The following is a 25,324-nucleotide window of genomic DNA, read 5'->3' as shown; positions in this document are numbered from 1 at the left end:
CTTCTTCCAGTCTCTTTCTGGTGTTGATAATTGTTCATGATCTGGTGTAAATTTAATACCTAGTGCATCAGATTCACCAGTTACCCATTCAATTTTTAGATCATTACATATTTTATCAGTAGATTTAGCTTTGGATCCAATCCAATTTGCTTTTGATTTATCTAAATTGATTTTCAAACCTGACATTTTATAAAATGCATTAGTTGTGTCAATAGCAAGATACAAATTCTCCTCGGTTCCATCAAGAAATAGTTCAGTATCATCAGCGATTGATGCAGTTTATATTCATTATCATTGATGACAATACCTTTAATGTTTTCATTGTTTCTGATCATACACCATAGAATCTCAGCTACAAAAAAGAAAAATGTAAGGCGAAAGTGGGTCTCCCTGTCTATACCCTCGTTCGTTACCAAAAACGTCAGAGAGATTACCATGTTGGATGAGATAAAATGTTGTTTCAAAAGTCAATATATTTATCCATCTTATTATTTCAGGAACAAATTCAAATTTATGTAATAAGAATTAGCTAACCAGGAGTGTTTTGTTTCTTTGTTTCGAACATTATTTCATACAGCTATCTTGTATTTTCGCTGATAGCCCTACCTGGTATAAAAACAGTTTGATTCCATTGAATACGTTCAGCTAAATTAGCTTTTAATCTATGTGCAATGCAGGAACCGATAATTTCATAAGCAGCATTGAGTAGAATGATAGGCATCCATTTTTTAAGTAACGTTCTATCTTTGTAGGATTTTGGAATACAGGTTATGACACCCCTTTTCATATTTGAAGACATTAATTTATTAGTTGATACTTTTTTAACGAATCTATCAATCCTCACTTTTAATTCTTTCCAATTTTGTTTTAAAGAAATCAATTCCTGATGGTGTTAGTTTGCTGAAACGCAAGTAATGTGACTGTGGAATCTTTGTCTCTCGGACATTCAATGTACAATATGATTGCCTCATTTCTGTGACTTATACAGTCAATGTACAATATGATTGCCTCATTTCTGTGACTTATACAGTCAATGTACAATATGATTGCCTCATTTCTGTGACTTATACAGTCAATGTACAATATGATTGCCTCATTTCTGTGACTTGGACTGTCAATGTACAATATGATTGCCTCATTTCTGTGACTTGGACTGTCAATGTATAATGTGATTGGTTCATTTCTGTGACTTATACAGTGATTGCCCCTCATACAGTCAATGTATAATGTGATTGGTTCATTTCTGTGACTTGGACAGTCAATGTATAATGTGATTGGTTCATTTTTGCGTCTTGGACATTTAATATAGTAAGCGATTTCCTCAGATATTCAATGTAAAATACGATTTCTTTATGCTTGTGACCCAGGGCGTTCAATGTATACTGTGATTTCTTCATATTTGTGTCTTGGACACTTAATATATATAGCGGTTTCTTCATGCCAGTGCCTTGGACAGTCATTGTATAATGTGTTTTCTTCATGTTTATAAATGAATGATCAATGAAGTGTTGTAAAAGATGTATAGAAAAAACACCAGACCTCTTCTGACATTGTTGTTTTATTGTAGCAACACTGAGCATATCACCAACACTGGAGATGTCTTGTTTCTCACACACATGGCAAATGTGCACAAATAAAGTAGGATCATTTAGTCGTCCCTTTTGGAAATGAAGTACAACAACCCGAGTTGATGGTTATCGGCAGAGTTATCCCGCTCGTGTCATGCCGCCATGGAGTTCACAACACTGAAGAAGTTTGAGTCTGGAGTAAAGGAACAGCATCCTTCCTGGGTGAAGATCACGGTTATCCAGCTCTGGCCTGCCTGTATGACGGTGTTTACATTATCAAGCAACGTGTTGTGAGCTTAGCTGCCTCTTAAAATCAGGAAGTGTGACAGCCTTTTGAAGAACGATTTGAAGACGCGTCAAGTTGATTGTCGTACAAGGGCGATTTATCGAATATCGAGAATCACAGCACTCTATCAGCGGGTAGTTTCTTACACTCTGCCACTTGCTCCACAATTTGTATGTCGGCACGGGGCTGTAACAGAAACAATACAAACAATATAATAGTTTTTCATGTATACGGTGAATGAAAGGATAGTAAAATTGTTATGTGGCAGTGATATATATTGTGCAGCAAGTGTAGCACATTGTACATGTAGTATGTGGCAATGATATATATTGTGCAGCAAGTGTAACAGATTGTACATGTAGTATGTAGCAATGATATATATTGTGCAGCAACTGTAACACATTGTACATGTAGTATGTGGCAATGATATATATTGTGCAGCAAGTGTAACAGATTGTACATGTATTATGTGGCAATGATATATATTGTGCAGCAAGTGTAACAGATTGTACATGTATTATGTGGCAATGAAGTATGTGGCAATGATATATATTGTGCAGCAACTGTAACACATTGTACATGTAGTATGTGGCAGTGATATATATTGTGCAGCAACTGTAACACATTGTACATGTAGTATGTGGCAGTGATATATATTGTGCAGTAACTGTAACACATTGTACATGTAGTATGTGGCAGTGATATATATTGTGCAGCAAGTGTAACACATTGTACATGTAGTATGTGGCAGTGATATATATTGTGCAGCAAGTGTAACACATTGTACATGTAGTATGTGGCAGTGATATATATTGTGCAGTAACTGTAACACATTGTACATGTAGTATGTGGCAGTGATATATATTGTGCAGTAACTGTAACACATTGTACATGTAGTATGTGGCAGTGATATATATTGTGCAGCAAGTGTAACACATTGTACATGTAGTATGTGGCAGTGATATATATTGTGCAGTAACTGTAACACATTGTACATGTATATGTGGTAGTATGTGGCAGTGATATATGATATATATTAAGTGTGCAGCAAGTGTAACACATGGTTGTACATGTAGTATGTGGCAGTGATATATATTGTGCAGCAAGTGTAACACATTGTACATGTAGTATGTGGCAGTGATATATATTGTGCAGTAACTGTAACACATTGTACATGTAGTATGTGGCAGTGATATATATTGTGCAGTAACTGTAACACATTGTACATGTAGTATGTGGCAGTGATATATATTGTGCAGCAAGTGTAACACATTGTACATGTAGTATGTGGCAGTGATATATATTGTGCAGCAAGTGTAACACATTGTACATGTAGTATGTGGCAGTGATATATATTGTGCAGCAAGTGTAACACATTGTACATGTAGTATGTGACAATGATATATATTGTGCAGCAAGTGTAACACATTGTACATGAAGTATGTGGCAGTGATATATATTGTGCAGCAAGTGTAACACATTGTACATGTAGTATGTGGCAGTGATATATATTGTGCAACAAGTGTAACACATTGTACATGTATTATGTGACAATGATATATATTGTGCAGCAAGTGTAACACATTGTACATGAAGTATGTGGCAGTGATATATATTGTGCAGTAACTGTAACACATTGTACATGTAGTATGTGGCAATGATATATATTGTGCAGCAAGTGTAACACATTGTACATGTAGTATGTGGCAATGATATATATTGTGCAGCAAGTGTAACAGATTGTACATGTAGTATGTGGCAGTGATATATATTGTGCAGCAAGTGTAACAGATTGTACACATAGTATGTGGAAGCGATATATATTGTGCAGCAAGAGTAACATATCATACATGTGGTTTGTGGCTGTGATATATATTGTGCAGCAAGTGTAACACATTGTACATGTAGTATGTGGCTGTGATATATATTGTGCAGCAAGTGTAACACATTGTACATGTACTATGTAGCAATGATATATATTGTGCAGCAAGTGTAACACATTGTACATGTAGCATGGGGCAGTGATATATATTGTGCAGCAAGTGTAACACATCGTAAATGTAGTATGTGGCAGTGATATATATTGTGCAGCAAGTGTAACAAATTGTACATGTAGCATGTGGCAGTTCACGTCGCTATATGTTTAGTTATCACCTACCTCTATATCTACAGTTGTGTATATGCGTTCATGTCGCTGTATGTTTAGTTATCACCTAACTCTATATCAGTTGTGTGCTAACTCTATATCCTATATCTAAAGTTGTGTGCAGTTGTGTATGTGCGTTCACGTCGCTATATGTTTAGTTATCACCTACCTCTATATCTACAGTTGTGTATGTGCGTTCACGTCGCTATATGTTTAGTTATCACCTACCTCTATATCTACAGTTGTGTATATGCGTTCACGTCGCTATATGTTTAGTTATCACCTACCTCTATATCTACAGTTGTGTATATGCGTTCACGTCGCTATATGTTTAGTTATCACCATCCTCTATATCTTCAGTTGTGTATGTGCGTTCACGTCGCCATATGTTTAGTAATAACCTACCTCTATATCCACAGTTGTGTATATGCGTTCACGTCGCTATATGTTAAGTTATCACCTTCCTCTATATCTAAAGTTGTGTGCGTTCACGTCGCTATATGTTAAGTTATCACCTACCTCTATATCTACAGTTGTGTATGTGCGTTCACGTCGCCATATGTTTAGTTATCACCTTCCTCTCTATATACAGTTGTGTATGTGAATTTACGTCGCTATATGTTTAGTTATCACCTACCTCTATATCTTCAGTTGTACATGTGCGTTCACGTCGCTATATGTTTAGTAATAACCTACCTCTATATCTTCAGTTGTGTATGTGCGTTCGCGTCGCTATATGTTTAGTTATCACCTACCTCTATATCTACAGTTGTGTATGTGCGTTCGCGTCGCTATATGTTTAGTTATCACCTACCTCTATATCTACAGTTGTGTATGTGCTTTTACGTCGCTATATGTTAAGTTATCACCTACCTCTGTATCTAAAGTTGTGTATGTGCGTTCACGTCGCTATATGTTTAGTAATAACCTACTTCTATATCTACCGTTGTGTATATGCGTTCGCGTTGCTATATGTTTAGTAATAACTTACCTCTATATCTAAACTTGTGTGCGTTCACGTCGCTATATGTTTAGTAATAACCTACCTCTATATCTACTGCTGTGTAGCTGAACTTCTGCTTCAGTGTTGTCGGCAAACACGGGAAGAGGATGTTGACCACTGGACATATGAGCTTTGGGTCCGTTTTGACCGGCTTGCCGTATCCTGTGTCGAGAGAAGAAGAAGAATACATCACAGACTCATTGATACCGGCCACATCTTCACGTTGCAAAATGTTAATGAAGTCAGGCACTTCTCACAGAGACTGACCTATAAGAACATAAGATCAACAATGCACAACTAAACAGCCGAGTATACCCGTTATCAGACTGACGACGATCCCAACAGCTACGTTGACGAAGGCTCCTGTTGCCGTGTAGTTGAGATATGAGAGGTGGTAGATGCCGAGGTAGTCACCTCTGAAAGAAAACAACGCGATTTAATAGATTTAAAATTAAATACTGAAATAGATATTCCACAATGTTTAGACATAATATAGATGGACTACGTGTATACAGCTACACTCTTGATGGCAGTACATGGTACGGACAGGAATAGTGGATATACTACACTTACGCTTCTCTTCCTTCTGTGAAGTTTGTAGATGAGGCAGCTGATGTCGGAGTAGTGGTGTTAGTGGCGTTCCAGTTGCAGCCACGTACAGAAAAGTGAGACATTGGTGTTTTTACGTCATACAGGTAGGCTCCAAAACCAACCCATGACAGAAAGAAGAGTCCGCTCATGTATCCTGCCATTGCACCCTGAAACCCAGGATGATGTTTACGTCCAGAGTCTCTCGGGGAAAGTGCTGTTATTATCCAGTTACACTGTGTTGTATATGTGAAGTAATCTTTACCCTGGGGTTATTTCAAACAATGGTGTTTTGCAATGGGGTATTCTTATTAGAGGATGCTATTTGGTCCGGAAGTTCAAAGTAGAAGGTGTTTTTATCCAGACTGTTACTTCCTGGGAATGAAATTGTATTTGCATCTACTTCAACAGTATATCATTGATACGCAAGACGCAAAATATGTTCCACATTAGGCTACTCAGGATAACTGATTGAAGTATTCTAAGCTACGTAAGTCATAGCCATGCCATGTTTGTGAGGTGACAATACAATGTAATACTCTTAATAGTAATGCATAAACAGTCTTATTATATTGACTACAGCGCGTTGCCACTACTCCTATGGTTAGATATTGTAAACTCTTCAAACAAAAATAGAAACGCACAGGCCAAAATACGGAAACGTATTAATCGCATTTAAGTGTACATCAGCTTGAACATAGATGAAGGAAATTCGACGAACGGATGAACATATGTATTGTTGTCATTGTCAGCATTAATTCAGTTCACTCATTGAACATGTGTGGACACAAGGGGGGCGGTCAGGTCAGTACCTGGTGACACCACCCCTTGCTCGACACCTTCTTGGAAGGGATTGCACAAGTCGTCGGATTTTTGCTTGGGGAATTCTTCGCCATTCCTTCTGCAACTCGTTGGCAAGTTCTGCAAGAGTCTGAAGAGTGAGTGAGTGAGTATGGTTTTACGCCGCTTTCAGCAATATTGTACCCATGTGGGGAATCGAACCTGGGTCTTCGGCGTGACGAGCAAACGCTTTAACCACTAGGTTACCCCACCTCCCAGAGTCTGAGAACGATGGTGATATTTACGGACGCGTCGATTAAGTTCGTCCAATAGATGCTCGATCGGGTTCAGATCAGGCGATTTGGAACCAGGGACGGACATCGACGTATTGGCAAACACGAGTTGTGTTGGGTCGAGCGTTGTCGTGTTGAAACAGCTCCATCTGGCGGTCAAAAAGTGGGAGGAGATGAGATCGCACGATTTGGTCGATGTAGCGATTTGCTGTAAGATTGCCATGAACCACCACTTGTCCCGATCTACCTGTGTAGGAATGGCTCCCCCAACACACTCCCTCCACCAAATAAAATGAAAATGGATTTGGTTTGGCCCTATGTAGTCGATGTCCCTACTCATGTGTCAGAAACATTGCACGTGCATTACGTGGAAAACTTGTTCTCCACGCACTTTTCATGTATCGTTTTCATTTTCCTACGACAAACGTTTACAAACACACGCAATACACAACAACCACGACCTATTAACGGGATTTACTGTCAAAACATAGAACTGCTGAAGACATCTGTGCGTTTCCTTTTTAAATAGTGTATTATATAGTACACGTTATATAGTTCCAGGGCTATGGTAAATGTCGGCTCACTGCTATACTAACTACATAAAACTCACCCATTTATTAGCTCTAGGGAAAAACATTCCCAGGATAAATATTCCAAACAGTGGCCCGTCCAAAGTGCTGAGGATGGCATAGGAAATCTGTAACAATGCATTTATCGGTATTTGGAGCAAAACAGTAAAGACGTCGTCACTTATATCCTCGTCTGTTTAGGGACATTTTAACATTTTAATTCAGAATATTATGTTAGTAAAGTTATAATTATGATTGAAATACAGTTTTACCTGAAGTACATTTCCCAATGTGGACGCAACAAATGCTAGTCCGATGCAGAGGAAGCCAAAAGATGCAGCTGAAACACAGATACAGATTGCTATGACACATCCAAACACACATACAGATTGCTATGACACATCCAAACACACATACAGATTGCTATGACACATCCAAAAGCACATACAGATTGCTATGACACATCCAAACACACATACAGATTGCTATGACACATCCAAACACACATACAGATTGCTATGACACATCCAAACACACATACAGATTGCTATGACACATCCAAACACACATACAGATTGCTATGACACATCCAAACACACATACAGATTGCTATGACACATCCAAACACACATACAGATTGCTATGACACATCCAAACAGAGATACAGATTGCTATGACACATTCAAACACACATACAGATTGCTATGAGACATCCAAACACAGATACAGATTGCTATGAGACATCCAAACACACATACAGATTGCTATGAGACATCCAAACACACATACAGATTGTTATGACACATACAGACACACATACAGATTGCTATGACACATTCAAACACAGATACAGATTGCTATGACACATTCAAAGATAGCAAGGTCAATATACCGACAAAATAAGAAACTTCACACTTGAGGCATGAATTATATAAAAAAAGGGTAGTGCAAGGTAGTTTAATTGGGCGTATTACATAATGGACAAGTCTCAGCTGACGCTTCTCACTGTGGTTGAAACACAGATGATGGACTATCAACACCAATGTAACGCAAGCCCACACACAAACTAGTACATCAACTCTTGCCACTACCCCCCCACACAAACTAGTACATCAACTCTTGCCACTATCCCCACACACAGACTAGTACATCAACTCCTGCCACTACCCCCACACACAGACAAGTACATCAACTCCTGCCACTACCCCGCGACACAACAAGTCAGCATTGCCACCCTCACCCGACGTGCCAAATTCATTTACCATCCAGATGTCATCACCAGGGAACTTCGCCATCTCAAGGAAAGCTTCACTTCCTTCAGCAGTTACCCTGTCCATCTAGTCTCAAAAACCATCCACAAGACCCTCAAGATCTACAGCTCCGACCTAGGACCCAAAGTTGCCCCATCACCAATCAGAATCACTCTACCATACTAAGGCCCTGTCAGCCATCTGATTTCTAACCTCATCAAGAACAAAGCCAACATAGATGTCAACATTTCAAGCAACTGTGGCCACCAATACTTTGGAGAAACTCTCAGACCCCTCAACACTAGACTCAAAGAATATATGTCCTCTGTTAACAAACTAGACTTGAAATCCACCATCTCTGAACACATGCTCAAGAAAAAAGATCATCACATCATGTGGGAAGCCACCGAAACCCTGTCCACCACCAACATCAACTGACGACAAAGGAAACTACAAGAAGCCATTGACGTCAGGAGACACCAAGCAGCCATGCACCGAGACCAGGGAACCTATCTGCCTACTGTCTGGTCTTATTGCTGTCATTATTGTCTGTGCTTATTCTGGCTTCCATCTCTATTACTCTTACCTATCCGGACAGAGATGTTACTACACTGATAAACCCGATTGTCAGATACAGACGGGGAAATACCATAAAATAGCGTGAAAAGTTCTCTTCCCTGCTTGATGTATTTCAAAGATCGCTACTGACTGATATTCCGACAACCCTTGACAAACTAAATGATATATTATACTGATACATTTGCGGAACCTACAGCCCTATTGTATTTAACCGACAAAACCCTTTCCACATTTTGAAGACATGTCTACTGAAAGCAGAGTCGATTGTACCATTGTTACAATATCATGAGTATATATTTTCAATTTCGGGGTGTCGTGTCACAGAATACACAATTCACATGCAATGCGCGTGAAAGTTGGGGATCAGATAGTTTCAATGATGGGTATAAAAGGTTGATCGCTGTCTGTCGATTATTCACTGTATTTGGAATATTGTTGACGAACGCAAAATGCCACGTCTAAGTGAAGCCAACCGTCATATCGCCATTGGTTTGCTTGAAGCTGGCCAGTCTCAACGTGCAGTTGCCCGACGCATGAATGTTCACCAAAGCACCATTTCACGGCTCTGGGAGAGATATCGCCGGCAGAATGCGGTAGCAGATGCCCCTCGTAGTGGGCGACCTCGAGCGACCACTGCGGCGTAGGATCGCTACATCCGGGTACATCACTTGCGTCATCGAACAGCTACGGTGACCAGTATCGCTAGACAAATACCCGGATTGATGAGGCTTTCTGCACAGACCGACAGGAACAGGTTGAGAGAGGCTGGTGTACGTGCCAGAAGACCTTATTTTGGCCGTGGGTTTCGACAACAACATCGTCAACATCGAGTTCAATGGTGCACCAACGTTCAAGCCTGGAACCTACCGAATTGGCGTAGAATCTGGTTCAGTGATGAATCACGATTTCTATTGGAACGACGCGGTGGAAGAATGCGGGTGTACAGACGTCGACGTGAACGTTTTGCCGACGCTTGCGTTCCCCAGGTGGACAGATTCGGCCGGGGAAATGTTATGATGTGGGGAGCGATCACCTTCCGTAGGAGTAGTGATTGGTGATTATGCAGGGCAACCTGACAGCTCAACGGTACTGTGACGAAATCCTACTCCCACACCTCCTTCCAATCATTGATCGCCAGAGGGAGTTGTTTCAACAGGGCAATGCCAGGCCCCACACAGCACGTCACACTAGAGACTTCCTCCAGAACCACAACATCAATGTGCTACCCTGGCCCTCAAGATCACCGGACTTAAACCCGATCGAACGTGTGGGATGCCCTGGACAGACGGATGCGACGCCGTAACCCTCAGCTCCAGACACTTCAGCAACTCGCACAGGCACTACAGGCAGAGTGGGCTGCGATTGGGCAACACGAGATTCTGAGACTTATTCGTTCGATGCCGAGGCGAAGCCGTGCAGTTCTGGATGCCCACGGTGGTCACACGAGGTATTGACTTCAGCGCCACCACACGTCTCCATGTGACACTCAAACTGACTTTCTTCGAGTTGGTGCCAAAGACGGATAAGTCTGCATTCCCAGTGTGCAATTTCGCTATATTTCATTGACTCATAAAGCCTACAAGATGTTTTAAAATAAACATAAAAATACAGTTGAAATTCCTATATCCGTTTCTTTTTTGGGAGAGTATATTTGTTTCAGTAGCATTACAGCTGTACGATGTTGTTTGTAAACAAATCGAGTCTTAGTCACGCAACGCTCAACTCATACAATGCATGGGAACAGCATGCAAACGCATTCGACTATGTTGATCTTACGGGTTTTCCGCGAAGTAAAGTGCGTTTGGGCGATCAGACACCAACGTTTCTGTTCTGGAAACGTTTCAGAAGACACGACCAGAAGAAATCTCCGCCCAAAGCAGAGTCGACCGCACAACTGCGACATCATATACACTTTTATATCTTCAGCAGTATTACAGCTGTACGATGTTTGTAAACAAATCGAGTCTGGACCAGACAATCTAGTGGTTGTCCCCATGCGATACGGTCTGATTTATGAAAATGAAATGAAATAGTGGTGGTACCAGGTGTTCGCGAAAAGGTCAGCGTATCCTGCCCCACCGGTGGCACCCGTCATAAAGTCTAGTCATTTGTTAACCTCAAATAATTCGGGAACGTATGCATTAAGTCAAAATAGGGAATTGCACTGGGCATCATTTTTGTCACTGAGGCATCAAATTTGGAAATTTCTGCCATAAAAATTCTTGAAAGAGTTAATCAGGCAAAGGATGTTGTAACCATGATAATTTCCACTTCCACTTATCCTTTTCCTCCTATCAGCGCCAGTTAACTGTTGGCTCCTATCAGCGCCAGTTAACTGTTGGCTCCTATCAGCGCCAGTTAACTGTTGGCTCCTATCAGCGCCAGTTAACTGTTGGCTTCCCTTGTCTCCACCTTTGTTGTCTTATTACGTTTGCTCCCCAGAATAAAGTAGTTGACATTCATCACATTCTCACTTCAAAGAGCTGAGTTGAACCAAGCAGGATGCAAGCTTCAAAACACATTGCTTGTCACTTTGAAATATAGACAAGTGACCCCATCGTGACCGTGTGCACCAGGCGCACCTGAATGCCCAATGTTGTGGTGCGCGCTAGTCCATAACCCATTTATCAATTTGCAACAAATTAAGTTCTACATTTGATATGTTTTGGACAAATGAAACCACACGTCAAGCTTCGTTGTGTGTAGTGCATATTAAGAGATAGCTAACATAATGCAGCAGGACATCATCATTGAGGACACCCTGTAGCTCATAAGGCAGTACGGCATCACCAACTGGGACACCCTGTAGCTCATAATGCAGTACGGCATCACCAACTGGGACACCATGTAGTTCATAATGCAGTACGGCATCACCAACTGGGACACCCTGTAGTTCATAATGCAGTACGGCATCACCAACTGGGACACCCTGTACTTCATACTACAGTACGGCATCACCAACTGGGACACCCTTTAGTTCATAATGCAGTACGGCATCACCAACTGGGACACCCTGTAGTTCATAATGCAGTACGGCATCACCAACTGGGACACCCTGTAGTTCATAATGCAGTACGGCATCACCAACTGGGACACCCTGAAGTTCATAATGCAGTACGACATCACCAGCTTGGACACCCTGTAGTTCATAATGCAGTACGGCATCACCAACTGGGACACCCTGTAGTTCATAATGCAGTACGGCATCACCAACTGGGACACCCTGTAGTTCATAATGCAGTACGGCATCACCAACTGGGACACCCTGTAGTTCATAATGCAGTACGACATCACCAACTGGGACACGCTGTAGTTCATAATGCAGTACGGCATCACCAACTGGGACATCCTGTAGTTCATAATGCAGTACGACATCACCAACTGGGACACCCTGTAGTTCATAATGCAGTACGACATCACCAACTGGGACACGCTGTAGTTCATAATGCAGTACGGCATCACCAACTGGGACATCCTGTAGTTCATAATGCAGTACGGCATCACCAACTGGGACACCCTGTAGTTCAAAATGCAGTACGGCATCACCAACTGGGACACCCTGTACTTCATACTACAGTACGGCATCACCAACTGGGACACCCTTTAGTTCATAATGCAGTACGGCATCACCAACTGGGACACCCTGTAGTTCATAATGCAGTACGGTATCACCAACTGGGACACCCTGTAGTTCATAATGCAGTACGGCATCACCAACTAGGACACCCTTTAGTTCATAATGCAGTACGACATCACCAACTGGGACACCCTGTAGTTCATAATGCAGTACGGCATCACCAACTGGGACACCCTGTAGTTCATAATGCAGTACGGCATCACCAACTGGGACACCCTGTAGTTCATAATGCAGTACGACATCACCAACTGGGACACCCTTTAGTTCATAATGCAGTACGGCATCACCAACTGGGACATCCTTAAGCTCATAATGCAGTACGGCATCACCAACTGGGACACCCTGTAGTTCATAATGCAGTACGACATCACCAACTGGGACACCCCTGTAGTTCATAATGCAGTACGGCATCACCAACTGGGACATCCTGTAGCTCATAATGCAGTACGGCATCACCAACCTGGACACCCTGTAGTTCATAATGCAGTACGACATCACCAACTGGGACACCCTGTAGTTCATAATGCAGTACGGCATCACCAACTGGGACAGCCTGTAGTTCATAATGCAGTACCGCATCACCAACTGGGACACCCTGTAGCTCATAATGCAGTACGGCATCACCAACTGGGACACTCTGTAGTTCATAATGCAGTACGGCATCACCAACTTGGACACCATGTAGTTTATAATGCAGTACGGCATCACCAACAGAGACACCCTGTAGTTCATACTGCAGTATGGCATCACCAACTGGGACGGCCTGTACTTCATACTACAGTACGGCATCACCAACTGGGACACCCTGTAGTTCATACTGCAGTACGGCATCACCAACTGGGACACCCTGTAGTTCATAATACAGTACGGCATCACCAACTGGGACACCCTGTACTTCATAATGCAGTACGGCATCACCAACTGGGACACCCTGTAGTTCATACTGCAGTACAGCATCACCAACTGGGACACCATGTAGTTCATAATGCAGTACGACATCACCAACTGGGACACCCTGTAGTTCATTATGCAGTACGGCATCACCAACTGGGACACCCTGTAGTTCATAATGCAGTACGGCATCACCAACTGGGACACCCTGTAGTTCATAATGCAGTACGGCATCACCAACTGGGACATCCTGTAGTTCATAATGCAGTACGGCATCACCAACTGGGACACCCTGTAGTTCAAAATGCAGTACGGCATCACCAACTGGGACACCCTGTACTTCATACTACAGTACGGCATCACCAACTGGGACACCCTTTAGTTCATAATGCAGTACGGCATCACCAACTGGGACACCCTGTAGTTCATAATGCAGTACGGTATCACCAACTGGGACAGCCTGTAGTTCATAATGCAGTACGGCATCACCAAATAGGACACCCTTTAGTTCATAATGCAGTACGACATCACCAACTGGGACACCCTGTAGTTCATAATGCAGTACGGCATCACCAACTGGGACACCCTGTAGTTCATAATGCAGTACCGCATCACCAACTGGGACACCCTTTAGTTCATAATGCAGTACGACATCACCAACTGGGACACCCTGTAGTTCATAATGCAGTACGGCATCACCAACTGGGACAGCCTGTAGTTCATAATGCAGTACCGCATCACCAACTGGGACACCCTGTAGCTCATAATGCAGTACGGCATCACCAACTGGGACACTCTGTAGTTCATAATGCAGTACGGCATCACCAACTTGGACACCATGTAGTTCATAATGCAGTACGGCATCACCAACAGAGACACCCTGTAGTTCATACTGCAGTATGGCATCACCAACTGGGACGGCCTGTACTTCATACTACAGTACGGCATCACCAACTGGGACACCCTGTAGTTCATAATGCAGTACGGTATCACCAACTGGGACACCCTGTAGTTCATAATGCAGTACGGCATCACCAACTAGGACACCCTTTAGTTCATAATGCAGTACGACATCACCAACTGGGACACCCTGTAGTTCATAATGCAGTACGGCATCACCAACTGGGACACCCTGTAGTTCATAATGCAGTACGGCATCACCAACTGGGACACCCTGTAGTTCATAATGCAGTACGACATCACCAACTGGGACACCCTTTAGTTCATAATGCAGTACGGCATCACCAACTGGGACATCCTGTAGCTCATAATGCAGTACGGCATCACCAACTGGGACACCCTGTAGTTCATAATGCAGTACGACATCACCAACTGGGACACCCTGTAGTTCATAATGCAGTACGGCATCACCAACTGGGACATCCTGTAGCTCATAATGCAGTACGGCATCACCAACTTGGACACCCTGTAGTTCATAATGCAGTACGACATCACCAACTGGGACACCCTGTAGTTCATAATGCAGTACGGCATCACCAACTGGGACAGCCTGTAGTTCATAATGCAGTACCGCATCACCAACTGGGACACCCTGTAGCTCATAATGCAGTACGGCATCACCAACTGGGACACTCTGTAGTTCATATTGCAGTACGGCATCACCAACTTGGACACCATGTAGTTTATAATGCAGTACGGCATCACCATCAGAGACACCCTGTAGTTCATACTGCAGTATGGCATCACCAACTGGGACGGCCTGTACTTCATACTACAGTACGGCATCACCAACTGGGACACCCTGTAGTTCATACTGCAGTACGGCATCACCAACTGGGACACCCTGTAGTTCATAATACAGTACGGCATCACCAACTGGGACACCCTGTAGCTCATAATGCAGTACGGCATCACCAACTGGGACACCCTGTAGTTCATACTGCAGTACAGCATCACCAACTGGGACACCATGTAGTTCATACTGCAGTACGGCATCACCAACTGGGACACTCTGTAGTTCATAATGCAGTACGGCATCACCAACTTGGACACCATGTAGTTTATAATGCAGTACGGCATCACCAACAGAGACACCCTGTAGTTCATACTGCAGTATGGCATCACCAACTGGGACGGCCTGTACTTCATACTACAGTACGGCATCACCAACTGGGACACCCTGTAGTTCATACTGCAGTACGGCATCACCAACTGGGACATCCTGTAGTTCATTATGCAGTACGGCATCACCAACTGGGACACCCTGTAGTTCATAATGCAGTACGGCATCACCAACTGGGACACCCTGTAGTTCATAATGCAGTACGGCATCACCAACTGGGACATCCTGTAGTTCATAATGCAGTACGGCATCACCAACTGGGACACCCTGTAGTTCAAAATGCAGTACGGCATCACCAACTGGGACACTTGTACTTCATACTCACAGTACGGCATCACCAACTGGGACACCCTTTAGTTCATAATGCAGTACGGCATCACCAACTGGGACACCCTGTAGTTCATAATGCAGTACGGTATCACCAACTGGGACACCTGTAGTTCATAATGCAGTACGGCATCACCAAATAGGACACCCTTTAGTTCATAATGCAGTACGACATCACCAACTGGGACACCCTGTAGTTCATAATGCAGTACGGCATCACCAACTGGGACACCCTGTACTTCATAATGCAGTACCGCATCACCAACTGGGACACCCTTTAGTTCATAATGCAGTACGACATCACCAACTGGGACACCCTGTAGTTCATAATGCAGTACGGCATCACCAACTGGGACAGCCTGTAGTTCATAATGCAGTACGGCATCACCAACTGGGACACCCTGTAGCTCATAATGCAGTACGGCATCACCAACTGGGACACTCTGTAGTTCATACTGCAGTACGGCATCACCAACTTGGACACCATGTAGTTTATAATGCAGTACGGCATCACCAACAGAGACACCCTGTAGTTCATAATGCAGTACCGCATCACCAACTGGGACACCCTGTAGCTCATAATGCAGTACGGCATCACCAACTGGGACACTCTGTAGTTCATACTGCAGTACGGCATCACCAACTTGGACACCATGTAGTTCATAATGCAGTACGGCATCACCAACTGGGACAGCCTGTAGTTCATAATGCAGTACCGCATCACCAACTGGGACACCCTGTAGCTCATAATGCAGTACGGCATCACCAACTGGGACACTCTGTAGTTCATACTGCAGTACGGCATCACCAACTTGGACACCATGTAGTTTATAATGCAGTACGGCATCACCAACAGAGACACCCTGTAGTTCATACTGCAGTATGGCATCACCAACTGGGACGGCCTGTACTTCATACTACAGTACGGCATCACCAACTGGGACACCCTGTAGTTCATAATGCAGTACGGTATCACCAACTGGGACACCCTGTAGTTCATAATGCAGTACGGCATCACCAACTAGGACACCCTTTAGTTCATAATGCAGTACGACATCACCAACTGGGACACCCTGTAGTTCATAATGCAGTACGGCATCACCAACTGGGACACCCTGTAGTTCATAATGCAGTACGGCATCACCAACTGGGACACCCTGTAGTTCATAATGCAGTACGACATCACCAACTGGGACACCCTGTAGTTCATAATGCAGTACGGCATCACCAACTGGGACATCCTGTAGCTTCATAATGCAGTACGGCATCACCAACTGGGACACCCTGTAGTTCATAATGCAGTACGACATCACCAACTGGGACACCCTTGTAGTTCATAATGCAGTACGGCATCACCAACTGGGACATCCTGTAGTTCATAATGCAGTACGGCATCACCAACTTGGACACCCTGTAGTTCATAATGCAGTACGACATCACCAACTGGGACACCCTGTAGTTCATAATGCAGTACGGCATCACCAACTGGGACAGCCTGTAGTTCATAATGCAGTACCGTATCACCAACTGGGACACCCTGTAGCTCATAATGCAGTACGGCATCACCAACTGGGACACTCTGTAGTTCATATTGCAGTACGGCATCACCAACTTGGACACCATGTAGTTTATAATGCAGTACGGCATCACCATCAGAGACACCCTGTAGTTCATACTGCAGTATGGCATCACCAACTGGGACGGCCTGTACTTCATACTACAGTACGGCATCACCAACTGGGACACCCTGTAGTTCATACTGCAGTACGGCATCACCAACTGGGACACCCTGTAGTTCATAATACAGTACGGCATCACCAACTGGGACACCCTGTAGCTCATAATGCAGTACGGCATCACCAACTGGGACACCCTGTAGTTCATACTGCAGTACAGCATCACCAACTGGGACACCATGTAGTTCATACTGCAGTACGGCATCACCAACTGGGACACTCTGTAGTTCATAATGCAGTACGGCATCACCAACTTGGACACCATGTAGTTTATAATGCAGTACGGCATCACCAACAGAGACACACCCTGTAGTTCATACTGCAGTATGGCATCACCAACTGGGACGGCCTGTACTTCATACTCACAGTACGGCATCACCAACTGGGACACCCTGTAGTTCATACTGCAGTACGGCATCACCAACTGGGACACCCTGTAGTTCATTATGCAGTACGGCATCACCAACTGGGACACCCTGTAGTTCATAATGCAGTACGGCATCACCAACTGGGACACCCTGTAGTTCATAATGCAGTACGGCATCACCAACTGGGACATCCTGTAGTTCATAATGCAGTACGGCATCACCAACTGGGACACCCTGTAGTTCATAATGCAGTACGGCATCACCAACTGGGACACCCTGTAGTTCATCATACTGCAGTACGGCATCACCAACTGGGACACCCTTTAGTTCATAATGCAGTACGGCATCACCAACTGGGACACCCTGTAGTTCATAATGCAGTACGGTATCACCAACTGGGACACCCTGTAGTTCATAATGCAGTACGGCATCACCAAATAGGACACCCTTTAGTTCATAATGCAGTACGACATCACCAACTGGGACACCCTGTAGTTCATAATGCAGTACGGCATCACCAACTGGGACACCCTGTACTTCATAATGCAGTACCGCATCACCAACTGGGACACCCTTTAGTTCATAATGCAGTACGACATCACCAACTGGGACACCCTGTAGTTCATAATGCAGTACGGCATCACCAACTGGGACAGCCTGTAGTTCATAATGCAGTACCGCATCACCAACTGGGACACCCTGTAGCTCATAATGCAGTACGGCATCACCAACTGGGACACTCTGTAGTTCATACTGCAGTACGGCATCACCAACTTGGACACCATGTAGTTTATAATGCAGTACGGCATCACCAACAGAGACACCCTGTAGTTCATACTGCAGTATGGCATCACCAACTGGGACGGCCTGTACTTCATACTACAGTACGGCATCACCAACTGGGACACCCTGTAGTTCATAATGCAGTACGGTATCACCAACTGGGACACCCTGTAGTTCATAATGCAGTACGGCATCACCAACTAGGACACCCTTTAGTTCATAATGCAGTACGACATCACCAACTGGGACACCCCAGTAGTTCATAATGCAGTACGGCATCACCAACTGGGACACCCTGTACTTCATAATGCAGTACGGCATCACCAACTGGGACACCCTGTAGTTCATAATGCAGTACGACATCACCAACTGGGACACCCTGTAGTTCATAATGCAGTACGGCATCACCAACTGGGACATCCTGTAGCTCATAATGCAGTACGGCATCACCAACTGGGACACCCTGTAGTTCATAATGCAGTACGACATCACCAACTGGGACACCCTGTAGTTCATAATGCAGTACGGCATCACCAACTGGGACATCCTGTAGCTCATAATGCAGTACGGCATCACCAACTGGGACACCCTGTAGTTCATAATGCAGTACGACATCACCAACTGGGACACCCTGTAGTTCATAATGCAGTACGGCATCACCAACTGGGACAGCCTGTAGTTCATAATGCAGTACCGCATCACCAACTGGGACACCTCCTGTAGCTCATAATGCAGTACGGCATCACCAACTGGGACACTCTGTAGTTCATATTGCAGTACGGCATCACCAACTTGGACACCATGTAGTTTATAATGCAGTACGGCATCACCAACAGAGACACCCTGTAGTTCATACTGCAGTATGGCATCACCAACTGGGACGGCCTGTACTTCATACTACAGTACGGCATCACCAACTGGGACACCCTGTAGTTCATACTGCAGTACGGCATCACCAACTGGGACACCCTGTAGTTCATAATACAGTACGGCATCACCAACTGGGACACCCTGTAGCTCATAATGCAGTACGGCATCACCAACTGGGACACCCTGTAGTTCATACTGCAGTACAGCATCACCAACTGGGACACCATGTAGTTCATAATGCAGTACGACATCACCAACTGGGACACCCTGTAGTTCATTATGCAGTACGGCATCACCAACTGGGACACCCTGTAGTTCATAATGCAGTACGGCATCACCAACTGGGACACCCTGTAGTTCATAATGCAGTACGGCATCACCAACTGGGACATCCTGTAGTTCATAATGCAGTACGGCATCACCAACTGGGACACACCCTGTAGTTCAAAATGCAGTACGGCATCACCAACTGGGACACCCTGTACTTCATACTACAGTACGGCATCACCAACTGGGACACCCTTTAGTTCATAATGCAGTACGGCATCACCAACTGGGACACCCTGTAGTTCATAATGCAGTACGGTATCACCAACTGGGACACCCTGTAGTTCATAATGCAGTACGGCATCACCAAATAGGAAACCCTTTAGTTCATAATGCAGTACGACATCACCAACTGGGACACCCTGTTGTTCATAATGCAGAACGGCATCACCAACTGGGACACCCTGTAGTTCATAATGCAGTACCGCATCACCAACTGGGACACCCTTTAGTTCATAATGCAGTACGACATCACCAACTGGGACACCCTGTAGTTCATAATGCAGTACGGCATCACCAACTGGGACAGCCTGTAGTTCATAATGCAGTACCGCATCACCAACTGGGACACCCTGTAGCTCATAATGCAGTACGGCATCACCAACTGGGACACTCTGTAGTTCATACTGCAGTACGGCATCACCAACTTGGACACCATGTAGTTTATAATGCAGTACGGCATCACCAACAGAGACACCCTGTAGTTCATACTGCAGTATGGCATCACCAACTGGGACGGCCTGTACTTCATACTACAGTACGGCATCACCAACTGGGACACCCTTTAGTTCATAATGCAGTACGGTATCACCAACTGGGACACCCTGTAGTTCATAATGCAGTACGGCATCACCAACTAGGACACCCTTTAGTTCATAATGCAGTACGACATCACCAACTGGGACACCCTGTAGTTCATAATGCAGTACGGCATCACCAACTGGGACACCCTGTACTTCATAATGCAGTACCGCATCACCAACTGGGACACCCTTTAGTTCATAATGCAGTACGACATCACCAACTGGGACACCCTGTAGTTCATAATGCAGTACGGCATCACCAACTGGGACAGCCTGTAGTTCATAATGCAGTACCGCATCACCAACTGGGACACCCTGTAGCTCATAATGCAGTACGGCATCACCAACTGGGACACTCTGTAGTTCATACTGCAGTACGGCATCACCAACTTGGACACCATGTAGTTTATAATGCAGTACGGCATCACCAACAGAGACACCCTGTAGTTCATACTGCAGTATGGCATCACCAACTGGGACGGCCTGTACTTCATACTACAGTACGGCATCACCAACTGGGACACCCTGTAGTTCATACTGCAGTACGGCATCACCAACTGGGACACCCTGTAGTTCATACTGCAGTACAGCATCACCAACTGGGACACCCTGTAGTTCATAATGCAGTACGGCATCACCAACTGGGACACCCTGTAGTTCATAATGCAGTACGGCATCACCAACTGGGACACCCTGTAGTTCATAATGCAGTACGGCATCACCAACCGGGACACCCTGTAGTTCATACTGCAGTACGGCATCACCAACTAGGACACCCTTTAGTTCATAATGCAGTACGACATCCCCAACTGGGACACCCTTTAGTTCATTATGCAGTACGGCATCACCAACTGGGACACCCTTTAGTTCATAATGCAGTACGGCATCACCAACTGGGACACCCTGTAGTTCATAATGCAGTACGGCATCGCCAACTGGGACACCCTGTAGTTCATAATGCAGTACGGCATCACCAACTAGGGACACCCTTTTAGTTCATAATGCAGTACGACATCACCAACTGGGACACCCTGTAGTTCATAATGCAGTACGGCATCACCAACTGGGACACCCTGTACTTCATAATGCAGTACCGCATCACCAACTGGGACACCCTGTAGTTCATAATGCAGTACGACATCACCAACTGGGACACCCTGTAGTTCATTATGCAGTACGGCATCACCAACTGGGACACCCTGTAGTTCATAATGCAGTACGGCATCACCAACTGGGACACCCTGTAGTTCATAATGCAGTACGGCATCACCAACTGGGACACCCTGTAGTTCATAATGCAGTACGGCATCACCAACTAGGACACCCTTTAGCTCATAATGCAGTACGACATCCCCAACTGGGACACCCTTTAGTTCATTATGCAGTACGGCATCACCAACTGGGACACCCTTTAGTTCATAATGCAGTACGGCATCACCAACTGGGACACCCTGTAGTTCATAATGCAGTACGGCATCGCCAACTGCAACACCCTGAAGTTCATACTACAGTACGGCATCACCAACTGGGACACCCTGTACTTCATACTGCAGTACGACATCACCAACTGGGACACGCTGTAGTTCATAATGGAGTATGGCATCACCAACTGGGACACCCTGTAGTTCATAATGCAGTACCGCATCACCAGCTGGGACACCCTGTAGTTCATAATGCAGTACGGCATCACCAACTGGGACACCCTGTAGTTCATACTGCAGTACGACATCCCCAACTGGGACACGCTGTAGTTCATAATGCAGTACGACATCACCAACTGGGACACCCTGTAGTTCATAATGCAGTACCGCATCACCAGCTGGGACACCCTGTAGCTCATAATGCAGTACGGCATCACCAACTGGGACACCCTGTAGTTCTTAATGCAGTACGACATCACCAACTGGGACACCCTGTAGTTCATAATGCAGTACGGCATCAACAACTGGGACACCCTTTAGTTCATAATGCAGTACGACATCACCAACTGGGACACGCTGTAGTTTATAATGCAGTACGGCATCACCAACTGGGACACCCTGTAGTTCATAATGCAGTACGGCATCACCAACTGGGACACCCTTTAGTTCATAATGCAGTACGGCATCACCAACTGGGACATCTTACTGTAGTTCATTATTCAGCAGAACATCATCAACTAGGACATCGTCAACTAGGACATTTTGTAGTTGGTAATCAATCAGTGGTACAGATTCCAAGAACCGCATGTATATGTTCATCATGTCGCGATCGTACCCTCGTTGGACTAAGATCAATCATTTCACCGAGTCTCTAAGTTATCAGTATTTTAACCGTTTTGGGATTGATGTAACCCATTTTCATTAAATGTATATAATTTAAAATGCATTTATAATTTCAAAATCAAATTACAAATTCACCCGACGGCTTTTGCTCTGCTAGATGGAATAAACTATTTATGAAATTAATGCTCCTAAAGGCATATCTTACTCAAAATCTCACCTGTACATTTAGTGATGATTGTAGCTTGAAGGTTGCTGAGGGATCGAGAACTGAAGGGCCTGACGTAGTCCTGGAGCACCACGGCTGACAAAGCATTTATACCCGAGGACAATGAGCTGCAGTAAATGAATTAGCACGTCAATAAGGTTCGCCAGGGGAACACAACGTCAATATAACAATACTAGATAGCGTGAGTATAGCTCATCAGTGGTAAACTATGAGAGTAGCTCAACAACAGCAAGTAGCGTGAGTACAGCTCACCAGTGGTAAACTATGAGAGTAGCTCAACAACAGCAAGTAGTGTGATTATAGCTCATCATTGGTAAACAATGATATGTGACTGTCATTGTATGTTGTATATACACATATGGTAATTGTTATACCTGAGGCTGTCATTGTATATTGTATATACACATATGATATTGTTGTACCTGAGGCTGTCATTGTGTGTTGTATATACACAAATGAAATTGTTGTACCTGAGGCTGTCATTGTATGTTGTATATACACATATGGTATTGTCATACCGGAGGCTGTCATTGTATATTGTATATACACAAATGATATTGTTGTACCTGAGGCTGTCATTGTATATTGCATATACACATATGGTATTGTTATACCTGAGGCTGTCATTGTATATTGTATATACACATATGATATTGTTATAGGCTGTCATTGTATGTTGCATATACACATATGATATTGTTATACCTGAGGCTGTCATTGTATGTTGTATATACACATATGATATTGTTGTACCTGAGGCTGTCATTGTATGTTGTATATACACATATGATATTGTTGTACCTGGGACTGTCATTGTATGTTGTTTATACACATATGATATTGTTGTACCTGTGACTGTCATTGCATGTTTTATATACACATATGATATTGTTGTACCTGAGACTGTCATTGTATATTGTATATACACATATGATATTGTTGTACCTGTGACTGTCATTGTTTGTTGTATTTACACATATGATATTGTTGTACCTGAGGCTGTAATTGTATATTGTATATACGGAGATGATATTATTGTACCTGAGGCTGTCATTGTATATTGTATATACACATATGATATTGTTGCACCTGTGACTGTCATTGTATATTGTACATACACAAATGATATTGTTGCACCTGTGACTGTCTTTGTATATTGTATATACACAAATGATATTGTTATACCTGAGGCTGTCATTGTATATTGTATATACACAAATGATATTGGTGTATCTGTGACTGTCATTGTATGTTGTACATACACAAATGATATTGTTGTACCTGTGACTGTCATTGTATATTGTATATACACATATGGTATTGTTATACCTGAGGCTGTCATTGTATATTGTATATACACAAATGATATTGTTGTACCTGTGACTGTCATTGTATGTTATATATACACATATGATATTATTGTACCTGTGACTGACATTGTATGTTGCATATACACATATGATATTGTTATACCTGAGGCTGTCATTGTATGTTGTATATACACATATGATATTGTTATACATGAGGCTGTCATTGTATATTGTATATACACAAATGATATTGTTGTACCTGAGACCGTCATTGTGTGTTGTATATACACAAATGATATTGTTGTACCTGAGGCTGTCATTGTATGTTGTATATACACATATGATATTGTTGTACCTGAGGCTGTCATTGTATGTTGTATATACACATATGATATTGTTGTACCTGAGACTGTCATTGTATGTTGTATATACACATATGATATTGTTGTACCTGAGGCTGTCATTGTATGTTGTATATACACATATGATATTGTTGTACCTGTGACTGTCACTGTATATTGTACATACACAACTGATATTGTGGTACCTGTGACTGTCTTTGTATATTGTATATACACATATGATATTGTTATACATGAGGCTGTCATTGTATATTGTATATACACAAATGATATTG

The 25,324-nt window shown here is 43.6% G+C and overlaps 1 protein-coding gene across 1 annotated transcript in view; it reads right to left on the bottom strand.

Annotated features, from left to right (window-relative positions):
- Nucleotides 1–1,558: 1,558 nt before the first annotated feature.
- The window catches only part of LOC124280002 (sodium-coupled monocarboxylate transporter 1-like), a 36,184-nt gene continuing 12,418 nt past the window's right edge, over nt 1,559–25,324 (bottom strand). Inside the window, exons 6-12 of the mRNA XM_046715885.1 lie at nt 23,369–23,484; nt 7,506–7,573; nt 7,275–7,361; nt 5,577–5,761; nt 5,319–5,419; nt 5,047–5,165; nt 1,559–2,040 (exon numbers count right to left, since the gene is read on the bottom strand). Coding sequence (XP_046571841.1) covers nt 1,969–2,040; nt 5,047–5,165; nt 5,319–5,419; nt 5,577–5,761; nt 7,275–7,361; nt 7,506–7,573; nt 23,369–23,484 — 748 coding nt within the window. The 3' untranslated portion in view covers nt 1,559–1,968. The remainder of the gene's footprint in view (nt 2,041–5,046; nt 5,166–5,318; nt 5,420–5,576; nt 5,762–7,274; nt 7,362–7,505; nt 7,574–23,368; nt 23,485–25,324) is intronic.

The sequence above is a fragment of the Haliotis rubra genome, unplaced genomic scaffold (assembly GCF_003918875.1).
Source record: "Haliotis rubra isolate DU_JTF1 unplaced genomic scaffold, ASM391887v1 Scf1070, whole genome shotgun sequence".
NCBI classification, from domain to species: domain Eukaryota; kingdom Metazoa; phylum Mollusca; class Gastropoda; order Lepetellida; family Haliotidae; genus Haliotis; species Haliotis rubra.
This window is presented reverse-complemented; position numbering and strand designations above follow the sequence as displayed.